This window comes from Alexandromys fortis, unplaced genomic scaffold, assembly GCF_014885135.2.
Source record: "Alexandromys fortis isolate MF-2015 unplaced genomic scaffold, M_Fortis_MF-2015_v1.1 scaffold_39, whole genome shotgun sequence".
NCBI lineage: Eukaryota > Metazoa > Chordata > Mammalia > Rodentia > Cricetidae > Alexandromys > Alexandromys fortis.
The window spans coordinates 10,751,976-10,768,233 of record NW_026067918.1 but is presented as its reverse complement, the minus strand read 5'-3'; the positions used below and the strand labels follow the sequence as shown (position 1 = coordinate 10,768,233).

At 52.7% G+C, this 16,258-nt stretch overlaps 1 protein-coding gene across 2 annotated transcripts in view; it reads left to right on the top strand.

Moving 5' to 3' along the window:
• Dnah17 (dynein axonemal heavy chain 17) overlaps positions 1-16,258 on the top strand; it is a 104,584-nt gene that overhangs the window by 71,875 nt on the left and 16,451 nt on the right. For both annotated transcript variants that reach the window (XM_050140222.1, XM_050140223.1), the window contains exons 56-68: positions 1,659-1,892; positions 3,296-3,460; positions 5,424-5,519; positions 5,602-5,819; positions 6,572-6,779; positions 6,995-7,110; positions 7,819-8,011; positions 9,464-9,699; positions 10,492-10,614; positions 12,436-12,640; positions 13,591-13,755; positions 14,298-14,438; positions 14,544-14,714. In XM_050140222.1, coding sequence (XP_049996179.1) covers positions 1,659-1,892; positions 3,296-3,460; positions 5,424-5,519; positions 5,602-5,819; positions 6,572-6,779; positions 6,995-7,110; positions 7,819-8,011; positions 9,464-9,699; positions 10,492-10,614; positions 12,436-12,640; positions 13,591-13,755; positions 14,298-14,438; positions 14,544-14,714 — 2,271 coding nt within the window. The remainder of the gene's footprint in view (positions 1-1,658; positions 1,893-3,295; positions 3,461-5,423; positions 5,520-5,601; positions 5,820-6,571; positions 6,780-6,994; positions 7,111-7,818; positions 8,012-9,463; positions 9,700-10,491; positions 10,615-12,435; positions 12,641-13,590; positions 13,756-14,297; positions 14,439-14,543; positions 14,715-16,258) is intronic.

Below are 16,258 nucleotides of genomic sequence, written 5' to 3'. Positions count from 1 at the left end.
CAAAAACAAAACAAAACCCAAAAATCTCATCTCTGCTCTTTCCCAGTATACAAGCGTGTGAATGCATGGGAATGTGTGCACACGTGTGTCAAAATGATAGGCTCTGCTGGTCTCAGACCCTAGATCACTCGTTACAAAGTTACTAACAATAGGCTCTGCTGTCTCAGACCCTAGATCCCTCGTTACAAAGTTACTAACAATAGGCTCTGCTGGTCTCAGACCCTAAATCACTCGTTACAAAGTTACTAATGATGGGCTCTGCTGTCTCAGACCCTAGATCACTCATTACAAAGTTACTAATGATAAACTCTTCTGGTCTCAGACAAATCACTTGTTGCAAAGTTACTAACAATAGGCTCTGCTGGGTCCCAGACTAGATCACTCGTTACAAAGTTACTAACAATAGGCTCTGCTGGGTCCCAGACCTTAGATCACTGGTTACAAAGTTACTAATGATGGGCTCTCCTGGTCCCAGACACTAAATCACTTGCTACAAAGTTACTAATGATCGGCTCTACTGGTCCCAGACAAATCACTTGTTACAAAGTTACTGATAGGCTCTGCTGTTAGATAAAGTCACCTGACATTTTACCAAGCTCATGGGGCATTGCTCTCCTGGAGCATCTCTTTTTAGCTCTTTTTCTCTCCTTTTCTTTAAAATAATTAACTATGTGCGTGCATGCATGTGTGCATGCATGTGAGTGTATATGCATGTATGTGAGTATGCATGTGAGTGTTTGAACACACATCTGTTTGGGGGTGGCACACACATGCCACAGAGAAGGTATGGAGGTCAGAGGAAACTTGAGGGTGAGCCCCAGAGGACTGAATTCAGTCTTTCAGGCTTGGTAGCAATTAGCTTTACCCACTGAACCATTTTGACAACCGTGTGTGTGTGTGTGTGTGTGTGTGTGTGTGTGTGCGCGCGCGCGCCCGCGCATGTACGTATGTGTGTGTACGTGTATGCGCACACATGTGTAAACCAGAGGACTACCTTGGGTGCCATCCTCAGGAACATTATCTACTTCCTTTGAGAAAGGGTCTCTCACTGCCTTTGAGCTTGCTGAGCATCTAGAGCAGTGGTTCTCAACCTGTGGGTCTCAACTCCTTTGGGGTTGAATGACCCCTTCCCAGGGGTTACCTAAGACCATTGGAGATATCAGGTATTTATAACAGTAGCAACATTACAGATATGAAGTAGCAACAAAAGTAATTTTCTGATTGGAGTCACCTCCACGGGGAACTGTATTAAAGGGCAAAAGACTTAAGAAGGTTGAGAACATTGCTCTGGAGTCTGGCTGGGCAGCAAGACCCAGGGATGTTCCTGTCTCCATCTTACCAGGCCTAGGGTGACAAACATGTGCCACCACACTGGGTTTTCATGTAGGTTCTGGGGCTCGATCGAACTCAACTCCTCATGTTTGTGATCACTTCACTGATGAACATCTCCTCAGCCCCTCTCTTGTATCTCTCGGCACCTGAGACAGGTCAGGCCTTGGTACATCTCATTGAGGGTCTTGAGTGTATATGCTGGAGCCTGCAGTGGCCCCTCTTCTCCTAGGCCCTGCAGGGTGAGGTTGGGGCCCCAGGAGGAGTGGGTGTGTTGTCTTGGCCCCCAGATGACCAGCCCCGCCCATCTCATCTGTCCTGGCTTGCAGCCTGAGGTGAAGACCTCCATCAGTCTCTTCATGGCCTACGTGCACACCACTGTCAATGAGATGTCCAAGATGTACCTGGCAACGGAGAGGCGCTACAACTATACCACACCCAAGACTTTCCTGGAGCAGATCAAACTCTACCAGAACCTGCTGGCCAAGAAGAGGATGGAGCTGGTTGCCAAAATTGAGCGGCTGGAGAATGGGCTCATGAAGCTGCAGAGCACGGCTTCTCAGGTAGGAGTCAAATGTCTGGGCTGCATGCTGTAGCGCCTTCTCACTGGAACAGGCTCCCAAGGCGGCGACAGCACACAGGGGATATAGTCATACGTGGGGCTGGACATCCCAGGCTGTGGCATGAGCCTGACTCCAGTCTCTGAGAAGCAGAGAACAGGGGTGTAATCTAATCCAAAACCGCAGGTGTGAAATGCTTCAACAGCATCAGCACTGAAGCGGCACCTCGCACGTGTGATGGATGTGTCTTAGGGTTTTTATTGTTGTGAGGAGATACCGTGACCACTGCAACTCTTTTCTCAAAGAAAACAATTGAGTTTGTGGCTTCCAGTTTTCAAGGTTTAGTCCGTTCTCATCATGACGGAGCATGGTGGTGTGCAGGCAGATGTGGAGCCAGCTGCCATCTTGACCAGAAGGCAGCGGGGAGTTGACTGACTGTCACACTGAAACTTGAGAAGAGACCTCAAAACCCACCCCCACAGCCACACACTTCCCCAAATATTCCTCCTAATAGTGCCACTCCTTTTGGGGAACATTTTCTTTCAAACCACTGTGTGAAGGCGTTGTGCTTGTATCCAGGGAAGCCTGCATCTCAGTTCAGGACAGTCCATGAAAATGCAGCTATTGGGGGCTGGAGAGATGGCTCAGCAGTTAAGAGCATTGCCTGCTCTTCCAAAGGTCCTGAGTCCATGAAAATACAGCTGTTTCTGCATGCCGCTCATACCGAATGCCTGCTCACAGGCTTCCTACAAACTTTTCTTTTGTGCTGAGTTGATTTTTGAGGTTCCTGCCTGGTGTTCAGTTACTGCACCTCCACAGCCTCCTGCCCATGATTCCCAGGGGGCCCAGCCTCTTCTTCCCTATGACGCTGGGCCGAGATGGGCCTCTCCACCAGCTCTCTGGAGGTTTTGATCCCCAGTCTCCATTTCTTTCCCACCCTTCCATAAACTTGCTGGGCCGCAAACCCCCTACCCCACTCCCACCTCAAGACCTTCAACAATTTCTCAACTGGAAATTTTTATTAAGGGGACACTTTGTAGTCCTTTCTGGCCTAGAACTCACTATGTAGACCAGGCTAACCTTAAACTTTTGGCAATCCCCCTGCTTCTGCCTCCCAAGTGCTTGGCTCACATACTTGTTCACTTCCCAGCACCCAGTTCAGCTGACATTTTTAAAATCTGGTCACCTTAACTCCTAGCACACTAGGGGTGTTCTTAGATATGCGGTTTCGTGTATACACTTGGTGCTCAGCATAAACTTCCCTTGACATATTCAAAAGACTCCTGAGTCACTGGGAGTCGGGAGCCACCAAGGCTGTTCTGAATCCAAGGCGGCCACCAACCGTGGCCAGCAGCATGTGCTGTCCTCAGCAGGCTCCTGCCCTCTCCTGCCTCCTTCCTCCCCAGGTGGACGACCTCAAGGCCAAGCTGGCGGTTCAGGAGGCCGAGCTGAAACAGAAGAACGAGAACGCGGACAAGCTGATCCAGGTGGTGGGCGTGGAGACTGAGAAGGTCAGCAAGGAGAAGGCCATCGCGGACGAGGAGGAAATCAAAGTCGAGGTCATCAACAAGGTGGGTCTCGGGGCCTCCCTGATGGGTCAGACGGCAACCCACAGATGGGACTCAGGCTGAGACATTTGTACAAGAACAAACCTCCCCACCTAGGGCACCCTCGTGCAGGCTGGGTTCTAAGAGAAAGCCCACAGCCAGCCAAGCTCCTTACAGAGAGCCCCTCCATTGAGCATCTCCAGAAGCTGCTGCTGCCCAGTCCAGCTGGCTCTGCCCAACGGCCCCACCTCACCTCCTTTGTTGTACCGTTGTTTTATGCATGTTCTGGTTTCGGTGGACCTGGAGGCTGAGCCCATGCTAACCCAGCAGAGATGACCCATAGAGGCACATCCCCAACCCGCTTCTGATTCTGTATTCTGAGGCAGGCTCTAAGTTGCCCGTGCCGGCCTTGAACATACAACACGCCTGTCTCAGCATCTCAAGTAGCTGAGAGTGCAGACCCGTGTCACTGGGCCTGGCTCGCCTCTGCATCTTAATAGAATGCTGTGTCCCGTGAGGGTGTGAGGGTCAAGGTGACGCCACCTGATTACCGGTCCCTGTGCTGTGGCTTCTGCTCTGGGCCCCCTTGTGCAGCCAGTGGTCAGGTAGAAATAGTTGCTTGGGGAGTGTCCTCAAGCCCATATCTGGACAGTGGATAAATTAAGTCCCCACAGTTACCTCCCACTCTCTCTGGAATGGCAGCCAGGAGCCTTTCACACCCTGGGCTCGTAGCTTCTCCCCTAGACCAGCCAGGTAGGGTCTGAGTAGTTCCTGCCTAGTGCTGAGCAGGGAGGAGACCCAGGCTGCGGAGCCACAAGTCTGTGAGGGAGATGGGGAAACTGAGGCTCAGGGTGGTCCATAACTTTCCTTGGCTCCTGAACTAGCATTTGACATAGGCTCCAAGGCTAAAGACCTTATTGACCCTGTTTCTTGATGACAACATGCAACAATTAATGTCCCAGCACTTTCCACTCCCTAGCCCTACATCCACAAATGCCCCACGTGGGGTGCTTTAGAAAAAAAAACTAGGGGTTACCCCCTCCCACCACTGATCTTTGCCCCATTAGCCCTTTTCCTTAGTTATGCCCCATGGATGTCCCTGAAGGATCCTCAGGGAGGAAAGACTGTCCTTTGTCCTTCCCCTGGGGCCCAACAACACACACAGGGCCTGGTGACTGCTCCCCCTTCCTGCCACCCAGCTGCTGCTCCTGAGCAAAGACACCAAGTCACTCTGACCTCTGAACTTACAAAAAGTCTAAGGGTCCTTTGCAACTGAGAAAGCAAAGACGTGCCCCCACGAGCGAGTGAACGCTCACAGGCACGAATGAATTAGCACTGACACTCATAAGTGAGCAAGCGCTGGCACATGCCCACAAGTGCTCCCACAAGTTGAACGCTTGCTCACTCACGTGAATGAGAGGGACGGGTGACATGTTCTGAGATGCCCTGTTCTGGAAGGATCGCACAATGTGACCTCAAAGTGACGAGGGAGAAGAAAGTTGAGCTGATAGAGGGGCCCAATCCCCACTGAGCATCCATGTCTCTCTGCACATGGTTGGTCTCATCTGAGGGCAAGAGGCAGGGACCAAGGAGGCAAGGCGGAGGAGGTGGGTATTATGAGTGAGCATACAGAGACACCAGTGATCAGGGTATCCAGCAAAGACAATAGATACGTGGTGTCTGCTGGCAGGAACTCAACCACTGGGGCTTGGCTGTAGCTTGGAGGAAGAGTTCACTTCTTTCTCCTATCCCCCTGCCTACCCTTCTCAGATGAGTGTGTGAGAGTCTGGCTGGATGAATGGATGGATGTGGCCAAGTGGGTGGGTGGGTGGGTGGGTTGAAGGACAAGTGGATGGATGGACAGATGGACGAATAGATGGGTGGGTGGGCAGGTGGATGGACGTGTGGACAGGTGGGTGGATGGATGGATATAGAGATGGATGTTTGAACAGCCTACACTGAACTTCCCTGTTTGACTGCCTTCTAGAACGTCACTGAGAAACAGAAGGCCTGTGAAACAGACCTGGCCAAGGCAGAGCCAGCCCTGTTGGCTGCACAGGAGGCCCTGGATACTTTGAACAAGGTGACACGGGGAGTGGAAAGGAAGTCAAAGGAGCAGGGGTGGCCAAGTGGGGTCCGTGGTGACGCCGTGCTGGTCTCTGTAGAACAACCTGACGGAGCTGAAGTCCTTCGGCTCCCCACCGGACGCCGTGGTCAATGTCACAGCAGCTGTCATGATCCTGACAGCGCCTGGGGGCAAGATCCCCAAGGATAAGAGCTGGAAGGCTGCGAAGATCATGATGGGCAAGGTGGACACCTTCCTGGACTCCCTGAAGAAGTTCGACAAGGAGCACATCCCTGAGGCCTGTCTGAAGGCCTTCAAGTGAGCCTGGGGCAGGGGCAGGGTCAGGCTGCACCCGGCAAGTGATTTTACCTGCTGAGCCTTTGCCCCAGTGAGAGAGGCCAAACTTTTTTTTTTTATTATTTTGGTTTTTCGAGACAGGGTTTCTCTGTGGTTTTGGAGCCTGTCCTGGAACTAGCTCTTGTAGACCAGGCTGGTCTCGAACTCACAGAGATCCGCCTGCCTCTGCCTCCCGAGTGCTGGGATTAAAGGCGTGTGCCAAACTTTTATGCTGCTTTTTCTTCTTTTTTGTACCAATTAAAGTACTCAGCAAAGGGAGGGCGCTAGAGCGGCCGCTCCACAGGGAAGGTGCTCACTGTACAAATAAGCAGACCTGAGTTTAATCCCAGAGCCTAAATAGAAAGCCGTGTGTGGTGCTGCGCGCTTGTAATTCCTGGACTCACGGATCAGCCAGCCTGGCTGCCGGAGGAGCTCGGGGCGATTAGAGGCTCTGTCTCAGAAACAAGAAGGATGGCGACTGACTGAGGTGCCGCCCCTGAGGTATAGGTTGACCTCTGACCTGTACGCACACGCAGGTACACAAAATGCCCATATTGCAAGAGCACCTACAATACACCATAAGGATTAAAAGAAAGAAGGAATATTGACGTTTCCCGGTGCTGCTGCGCTGACCGTGGCTAGCCTAGCCTGAGACGCAGAGCCAGCCACGGGGACCGGGGACTAGGGCTCATGTCCTGTCACAGCCCTGCTCAACACCCGTGATTTCCTTCCAGGCCCTACCAAGGCAACCCCACCTTTGACCCTGAGTTCATCCGCTCCAAGTCCACGGCTGCTGCTGGCCTGTGCTCCTGGTGCATCAACATCGTGCGCTTCTATGAGGTCTACTGCGACGTGGCCCCCAAGAGGCAGGCCCTGGAGGAGGCCAATGCCGAGCTGGCCGAGGCTCAGGAGAAGCTGTCCCGGATCAAAAACAAGATTGCGGTGAGCGCCCCCGAGCCCGTGGTCCCTGTTAGAAACCGCACCACCCACTCCCTGCCAGTCAGGTTTCTGTTTAAAACACACTGGCACGGCCTGCAGTCATGAGAAACCACCGACGGTGGTACCACGGAGCATGCCAGGGGGACTGTCAGGGATGCTTGGGCCATCAGGCCCTGAGCTTGGGGGAGCTGGGAACATCTCCCAACTTGGTTTTTCAGGAACTCAATGCCAACCTGAGCAACCTGACTTCAGCGTTTGAGAAAGCAACAGCTGAGAAAATCAAGTGCCAGCAGGAGGCCGATGCCACCAACAGGGTGATCTCCTTGGCTAACAGGTAGTCCTTGCCGAGGCCACACCTCCTATCTCCCAGATCCACAACCCCCGCCCCCCAAATGTCTCAGAAGAAGACAGAATTAACTCAGGCCTGCCCAGAACACAGTCCAGAGCCACCTGCTCTCAGACAGCGCCTGTCCTTGGTGTCCCTGGGGACTGACCTCCAGACCTCCCGGGAACACCAAACCCCACCTCAGCTGAACTGATCTTCAGGCTGTAACTATGCAAGAGGGGCCGAGAAAGCTATGGTAGACAGCTGCACATGGCCGACATTCACACTTGGACCAGAGGAGAACCTCACTAAAGCTCTCCCCTCACCTGCAACTCACCATGTTCTCAAACAGACTCTGGTGCCTGCTGGCCAAGTGTGCCAGCAGGGCATAGTGTCATCGGCACGGTGATGGGATGCAGTCACAAGTGGGTGGGCAGAGGGCATGAGGTCACATTCGGCATCCCCAAGTGGCACCAAAAATGTGCTGGTTTTGTTTTCTGTGAATTCCCTTGAGAGCATCCTACTGCAGAATGGAGCAAGCACCCGCAACATTGTAAGTGAGCATTCGCAACATTGTATGGGCTCTTTCTGTCCCAGGTCACTTTGCTGTCCATACAAGTCCACTCGACAGTTTGTCTGCACTGACAGGCCATTAGATAAGCGCCCCAGGCTCTCCAGCTCACTCAGGCACTCCCCCTGTTCCCTGGACTCTTGCAGGCTTGTGGGAGGCCTAGCTTCGGAAAATGTGCGCTGGGCTGAGTCAGTAGAGAACTTCAGGTGTCAGGGGGTCACCCTGTGTGGAGATGTCCTGCTCATCTCTGCCTTTGTCTCCTACGTGGGCTACTTCACCAAGAAGTACCGGAATGAGCTGATGGAAAAATTCTGGATCCCTTACATAAATCAATTAAAGGTAAGAAGTACAGTGGTGGTTATGACTCAAGGAGACTCGGGGGCTCCCCCAGGGCAGCCACAGCCAAACTGCATCCTCACTGGGGCGCAGCCAGCCTCGTTTGCTGGGATTGACATCACTTCTGGCATGCCACAAGGCTGCTTCTACAAGCAGTGTGAGGGCCGCCGCCTCCACGGCCTTGCTCTTCAGAGCATGTAGCCAGTACCAACTTGAGAACACGGGCAGAAACCGGGCGGTGGTGGCGCACGCCTTTAATCCCAGCACTCGGGAGGCAGAGGCAGGCAGATCTCTGTGAGTTCGAGACCAGCCTGGTCTACAAGAGCTAGTTCCAGGACAGGCTCCAAAACCACAGAGAAACCCTGTCTCGAAAAACCAAAAAAAAAAAAAAAAAAAAAGGGCAGAAAGTGAGCAGGGGAGAGACGGCTCAGTCAGTAAAGTGTTGGTTGCAGAGACATGAAGACCTGAGTCTAGATCCCTGAGACCCACAGTTTAAGATAAAACCAGGCATGGCAGCAAGCACCTGTAACCCCACGTGCTGGCAGGGGGTGTGGGGGTGAAAACGTTCCTGGGGCTTGCTGGCCATCCAGACTCACCAAATAGGTGAGCTCCAGGTTCGGTAAAAGCCCCTCTCTCAAAACATAAGCCACAGTGTGCCTGGGAAGGTAGCGCCATGGTTGAGAGCACTTGCTAGTCTCGCAGAGGACCTGGGTTTGGTTCTCAGCACCTACGTGGCGGCTCATAACCACCTACAACTCCAGTTCCAGGGGATCTCATGCCCTCTTCTGTTCTCTGAGGTCACGTGCCTACTCGTGGTGCGTATCGACAAACAGGCAATGCACTATACACATAAAATACACATAATACACACTATACACACAATACACATAATACACACTATATACATAATACACACTATACACATAAAATACACATAATATACACTATACACACAAAATACACATAATACACACTATACACACAAAATACACATAATACACACTATACACATAAAATACACATAATACACACTATACACATAAAATACACATAATACACACTATACACATAAAATACACATAATACACACTATACACATAAAATACACATAATACACACTATACACATAAAATACACATAATACACTACACATAAACACATAAAATACACATAATACACACTATACATATAAAATACACATAATACACACTATACACATAACAGTGAATTAAAACACAAGGCAAAGGGTTGGCAATGTAGCTTAGTGGGTAAGGCAACCTGCCGCCAATCCTAATAGTCTGGATTTGATCCCGGCACTCACAAGATGGAAGGAGAGAGCCAACGCCTGCAAGTTGTCTATGACTTCTGTCTGCAAGCGCATAACTGTGCTCAAACCACAGAGAGAGAGACAGAGACAGAGAGCGAGCAAAAAACAACAGATCCCTCCCTCGGCAGGTCCCAATCCCCATCACGGAGGGCCTGGATCCCTTGACCCTGCTAACAGACGATGCAGATGTGGCCTCCTGGAACAACCAGGGTTTGCCCAGCGACCGCATGTCCACTGAGAACGCCACCATCTTATGCAACACGGAGCGCTGGCCGCTAATTGTGGATGCCCAGCTTCAAGGCATCAAGTGGATCAAAAACAAATATGGCACTGAGCTGAAGGCCATCCGCCTGGGGCAGAAGAGGTGCGGTCAGGACCCGGTGGTGCTGGGCGGGGCCGGGCAGGGTTAGGCAGCAGGTGGCACTGCCCGGGTCTGTACGTACACACGCACCTCCGGCCTTATGAGTGGCTTTGTGAGAGGCCTTGTGATGGTTGCGCACTCGGGATAACTGGGAGATGGCCAGGTCCTATGCGTGCACACAGGCCTTGGGCCTTTTGTGTTTACTGAATAGCTGGGGACCAGGAAGCAGTCTGGGGCTTGCTTTCACACGCAACCTGAGCCGTGAGCATCTTCTGACTGAGTAGTCTACTAACACGAATACGAACACGCAAACATAAACTCCGGTCTGAAAAGCAAAGAGTCAAACCAGGATCTTCTCCCGCCTGCACTTCACAGGGAGGGGAACTAGACCTGGCTCTTCGTGTCCTCCTGGCTGTTTTCTACTAGGGAGGCTCCAGGCTCTCATCTCGTGTGTGGTTTACATTCTGCTCCCACAAGGGAAACAGAAACCATGAGCACCAGGGTGATGGTGGCTGCCAGGCGTAAGCTTCCTGGAGCCCTAGAGCAGGCTCTGGTGGAGCAGGGAAAATGTTCAGCTCTGCATCCTGAAAATCCCTCCTGCTCCCACCTCCAGGCTCTCACTCAAAGGTCCTAACCCCCAATCTGCAAGCCCACACAGATGCCTGAGGAAGGAGGAACTGGGCTTGACTCCCTGGCGACCCCCCGGACACCTCCGTTCCTCAGGGCCACCTCTTGAGGCAGACACTGCTTCCTATGATCTGAAAGCCATGTCTTATCTTTCTATTCTGTGCCCAGCTATCTGGACATCATCGAGCAGGCCATCTCAGAGGGTGACATCTTACTCATTGAGAACATCGGTGAGACCATAGACCCTGTGCTGGACCCGTTGCTGGGCAGGAACACAATTAAAAAGGGGAGGTAAGGCTGACCCCTACGACCCGGCCCAAAGTGAACCTCTCCTGGGGTGGCCCCAGCCGGGAGCTCAGTGAAGGTTTCAAAGGCTGACGGGACCCAATGCTGAGGGGACCAGAAAGGCCAGCTCTGTCCCAGGGGGAGGGACCAGCTGGTGCATGGGGTCCTTCATATTGCCTCTATCTTTTTCATATACGTTTGAAAATCGTGAAACTTAGTCCTTTCAAAAACTTTTTTCCACAGTTATATCCCTGCCCCCATTACCCTCTCTTGTCCCATTCCCTCTTAATGGTTTTTCTCTTCCCGACATGTTCCCCTTCTGCTTTCACATCCTCTGTACATGTGTGTGTGTGCATACATGTGTGTGTGCATGCGTGTGTGTGCGCGAGTGCGTACGGATGTTATGCCTGCATGAATGTCTGTGTACTCCACGTGTGCCTAGTGCCTGAGGAGGCCATAGGAGGTGTCCGGTCCTCTGTTTGTGAGCCATCATGTGGTTGTTGGGAATCGAACCCGGGTCCTCTAGAAGGGCAGCCAGGGGTCTTAACCACTGAGCCACCTCTCCAGCCCCGTTTTAATGGCACCCTGAGTTTAATGATGGTTGCATGCATGAGCATGACTGCGGGGCTATTAACTGGAGCACAGGTGACTGAGCAGTGGCCCAGTGACCATGCCACTGAAGCCACTGGCTGCAGTGGCATCATGAGTTCTCCTCTCCTCTTCAAAACTTTTTAATTTTCAAAATATTTTACTTGCATTTTTTACTCTGTGTGTGTGTGTGTGTGTGTGTGTGTGTGTGTGTACGTGCGCGCATGCCCCAGGATACGTAGGTCAAAGGCCATCTTATGGTAGTTAGCTCCTATCATGTAGGTCCCAGGGATTGAACTCAGGGTGCCAAGATTAGCAGCAAGCCCTTTTACCTACTGAGCCATCTGGTTGGCCCCCCTCTTTTTTTTGTTTGGTTTAGTTTGGGTCTTTTTTGCGGGGGTTAAAGGTGTGCCCCCCCATTTTTAATTCTAAGAAACATGACTGTCATAAAGTAAGCATTTCTAGGGCGCTTCACACATTTACCGTGTTATATAAGTATCACCCGTGCCTCCCACGAGGAAACCCCACACCCCCTACCCACACCCACTCAAGCATCTTTTCATCTCCGTGGCTTTGCCACTCTGGACGTGCATCGTGCAGTACGCGTCGTTTCGTGCCTGGTTCTCTCCAGTTGGCATCCCCTTGTCAAAGGGCATCCACGTTGTAGCCGCCATCGATGTTACAGTTCCTTTTCACGGCTGCAGAGTAAACTCCCGCTGACCAGACCTGCAGCATCTCACTGTGTTTTCAGCACAAAGGGGGCAAGCCAACTCGGGGCTCTGGTGCACAGGAGCCCAGGGCAGGAGTGATGGGAACACTCTTGTGTCTCGGGCTCTGACAAGGACCCGACATGAATGCCGATACCCAGGGACTGCAGGGGGTTCGCTCCAAGAAATTGAGCTTAACCAGGAAAGAAGGGGAGCAGAGCCTGGGAGGGGGTGACCCACAGTGGGACAGCACAGGGTGACACTTCAGGGTGCTTGGCAGAGGGCCACTGGCACATGCTGGTGTTCCGCACTGACCGTGGGAGAGCTGGCTGCTCTTCCATTCAGGCGCTCAGCTAAGCGTGAGCTGCAGCCAGCTTTATGAACAAACTCCCCTGGGCAGACCAAGTGCCCACTAGAGGAAAGGCTAGACATGGCCTCTGGTGGTCACTGGCCTCCCCAGAGTGTGGGGAAGAGGTGGGCAGGCCACCGGGCCGCGAGGGTGCTTCACCGGCTTCTGCTCCTCACCCGCCAGGTTTATTAAGATCGGTGACAAGGAGGTGGAGTACCACCCCAGTTTCCGCCTGATCCTTCACACCAAGTACTTCAACCCCCACTACAAACCCGAGATGCAGGCTCAGTGCACGCTCATCAACTTCCTGGTCACCAGGGACGGGCTCGAGGACCAGCTCCTGGCCGCCGTGGTGGCCAAAGAGCGCCCAGATCTCGAACAGCTCAAGGTGACTCCCTCTGACAGACATCGGCATGCAGGGTCACTCACGTGGTCACCTGGAGGGCCATGTCTCTCAGCTCCCTCAGTGCTTCCTCCTTCCCCAGCATTCTCATCATTCAGCCCCTAATTCAATTTAAACCAGCAGCCAGAACACTTAAACACCAGGGATCTGTGCCCTAAGGATCAAAGAGGGTCCCCCCAGAAGCCAGGTTGCGCCTGGCCGTGCAGAGCATTTGTCCAGCATGTGTGAAACTCCTGGCTCAACCCTCAGCATCACAGAGAAAGGAAACATAGGGTTCCGGGGCTGGAGATAGGGCTCACACTCAGTAAAATGTTTTCAGCAAAGGCATGAGGACCTGAGTTTCACGCGCACACACCCCCGCCAACACAGAAAAGGCTGCCATGTACTTGTAATCCCAGGGCTGGGGAAGCGGAGATGGAAGGGTCCCAGGGACTCGTTGGTCAGACAGCCTAGCCTAAAGAGTGAGCTCCAGAGAATCCATCTTAAATAACAAGGTAAACTGAGCCAGGAGATGGTGGTGCAAGCCTTTAATCCCAGCACTCGGGAGTCAGAAGCAGGCGGATCAGAAGCAGGCGGATCTCTGTGATCTGGAGGCCAGCCTGATCTACAGAGCTAGTTCCAAGACAGGTTTCAAAGCTACAGAGAAACCCTGTCTTGAAAAACCAAAACCAAACCAAAACACCCAAAGTAAACTGAGTCTGAGGCTCTGGCTTTCCCACACACGTACACATATGCACACACAAAGAAGGTTAAGCAGAGCCAACTGTGTACCAGCTGCCTGCCCAACTCTGCCTCAGCCACACTCAGTTCTCCATCTCCACGGGTGGCCTGCCTGCTGGGTGGCATCTGTCCTCTGCCTCCCCTCCAGAGAGCCCTGGCAGCAGAGGTGAGACCAGGCCCCAACTAATGTCGCTTGGGCCCTGCCACCCCTGTAGGCAAGCCTCACCAAATCTCAGAACGAGTTCAAGATCGTGCTGAAAGAGCTAGAAGATTCTCTCCTGGCCCGGCTGTCGGCTGCATCGGGGAACTTTCTGGGAGACACTGCCTTGGTGGAAAACCTGGAGATCACCAAGCATACAGCCAATGAGATTGAGGAGAAGGTAGGCCGCACCTCTCAGGCCACCCAGCACACAAAAGGCTTACAGCCTGGGTGTCTATGAGAGTTTGTCGTGACCTGAGAAGAAAGTCACAGTGAGGAATTATCTAGACCAAGTGGGCCTGTTGGGCATGTCAGTGGGGGACAGTCTTGACTTTTAATTGATGTGAGAAGACCCAGCCCACTGTGGGCGGCACCATTCCCTAGCCAGGGAGTCCCAAAGAGTCTAAGAGAAGAAAGCTCGCTGTGTATCGGCACACACTTACAGGCCTGCACCTCTCCCTGCTCTTGATTTTGAATGCGATGCTCTAAGTTCTTGCCTTGCCTTCCCCACAATAACAGGCTGTAGCCTGGAACTGTGAGCCAGTTAAACCCCTTCCTCCCACTATATTTTATCACGGTAACAGACTGAGAACTAGCACCTTGCTGTCTGTGGGCCCGCAAGGGGGGCTTCAGAGGAATGAAGGGCCGGGACCGGGTGGGGCCCTCCTGTGGGCAGCTTGTCTTCCAGGTCGTTCCCTCCAAGCCCCTTTCTTCTGTTCTGAGGTCCAAGAGGCAAAAATCACAGAAGCAAAGATCAATGAGGCGCGAGAGAACTACCGGCCAGCGGCAGCGCGGGCCTCCCTGCTGTACTTCATCCTCAACGACCTCAACAAGATCAACCCCATCTACCAGTTCTCACTCAAGGTCAGCCACCCTGGGCGCAGGTCCAGGGCCCACCTGTGGGTGGTCCTCCCCACCTTCCCCCAGTGCAGCCTCAGAACCCCCACGTTCATGCTGGCCACTCTCCAGGCCTTCAACGTGGTGTTCGAGAAAGCCATCCAGGACACCACGCCTGCCGAGGAGGTGAAGCAACGCGTGATCAATCTGACAGACGAGATCACCTACTCTGTGTACATGTACACGGCGCGTGGGCTCTTTGAGCGGGACAAGCTCATCTTCCTGGCTCAAGTCACCTTCCAGGTAGCACGTTGCTTTTGTGCTCAAACTGCATCCAGTGCTGCAGTTGGGGATTCCCAGGCTTGTGCCGGGAGTGCAGATTCTCAGGACCCCTTTCCAGGTCCCACACACCAGCTCACACAGATAGCTACGTAGCCGAGGTGGACCTTGTAGTTCCGATCCTCCTGCCTCTACTTCCCTAGTGCTGGTATTACCTGTTGAAATAGGAGCGGCGGGGCTGCGTCCCCAGCACCCTGCCGCCCGCATGGCTAGCTTATGTCCGAAATAATTATACGGAAACTGTATTTTTTTAAACACTGCCTGACCCGGCTAGGTCCAGTTTCTTATTGGCTCTTACATATTGTTTTAACCCATTTTTAATATTTTGTGTAGCCCACGAGCTGGCTTACCAGGGAGGATCTTAACCTGCGTCTGTCTGGAGTGGGAGCATTATGGCGACTCTAGCCAATAAGAAACTGGACCTAGCTGGGCCAGGGCAGTGTTTGAAAGAATACTGTTTCCGTGTAATTATTTCTGGGTATAAACTAGCCATGTGGGTGGCCAGGTGCCGGGGACGCAGCCCCGCCGCTCCTATTTCAACAATTACCCTTGTGCACTGCCACACCTGGACTCAAACCCAGGGCATCCTGCATGTGGGGCAAATGCTCTACAGACTGAGTTGCATCCCCGGCCTTGAAACCAGCTTCTAACCAGCTTTCCAGGCAGTAGTGAAGCCTGAGATGTCTGGTGGGGGCCGTTCCAGGAGCTAGATTTGGGGGACACCAGGGAAGCATAGCAGATGTTCCAATGGGATACAAGTGAGGGGAAGTTAGAGAGACTTGTACAAAGAAATAATCACAACAGTATATCAGTGCTGAGTAAATGGTCCCTAACCCAGCGAGGATGCTGAATACATCCTCAGCAATGAGTGCAAGAGCTTGTCAAGGTGGCTCCGTGAGTGAGGGCACTTGCTGCAAAGCCCCAGGACCCACATGGTAGAAGCAGGGAGCCAGCTCCCAGCAGTTGTCTTCTGGCCTCCACACATGCGTCGCTACACAACATGCATTGCTACACACACATGCGTCGCTACACACACATGCGTCGCTACACACACATGCGTCGCTACACACACATGCATCGCTATACACACACACGCATCGCTACCCACACATGAAGAAAGAAATACAGGGGCTGGGGAAATGACGCTGTCCAGCCTCATTTTCAAGCCCTAGCTCCCGGTGAGAGATCCTTGACTCAGAAAATTAGGTGGGCAGCACCTGAGAAATGAGCCCAGGGTTGACATCTGGCCTCCACTTGCATACAATGTATGCACGCACACAGGAGCACGTGTGCCCACACACATGCAAGCAACCACACGCGCACATGAAGACTCGTTCCAAGGAAGGATGTTTGCATAGGTGCGCCAGAAGTCATGCTGAGGTACTGGAAGGTTTGTGTAGCCTGTCTCAGTAGGGCCTGTGGCGTGAGCTCAGACACTGGGCACTCAGGAGGCTGAGGCAAGAGAAGTGCATGAGCCAGGGAGTCAACATCAGCTGTAAAATATAGCT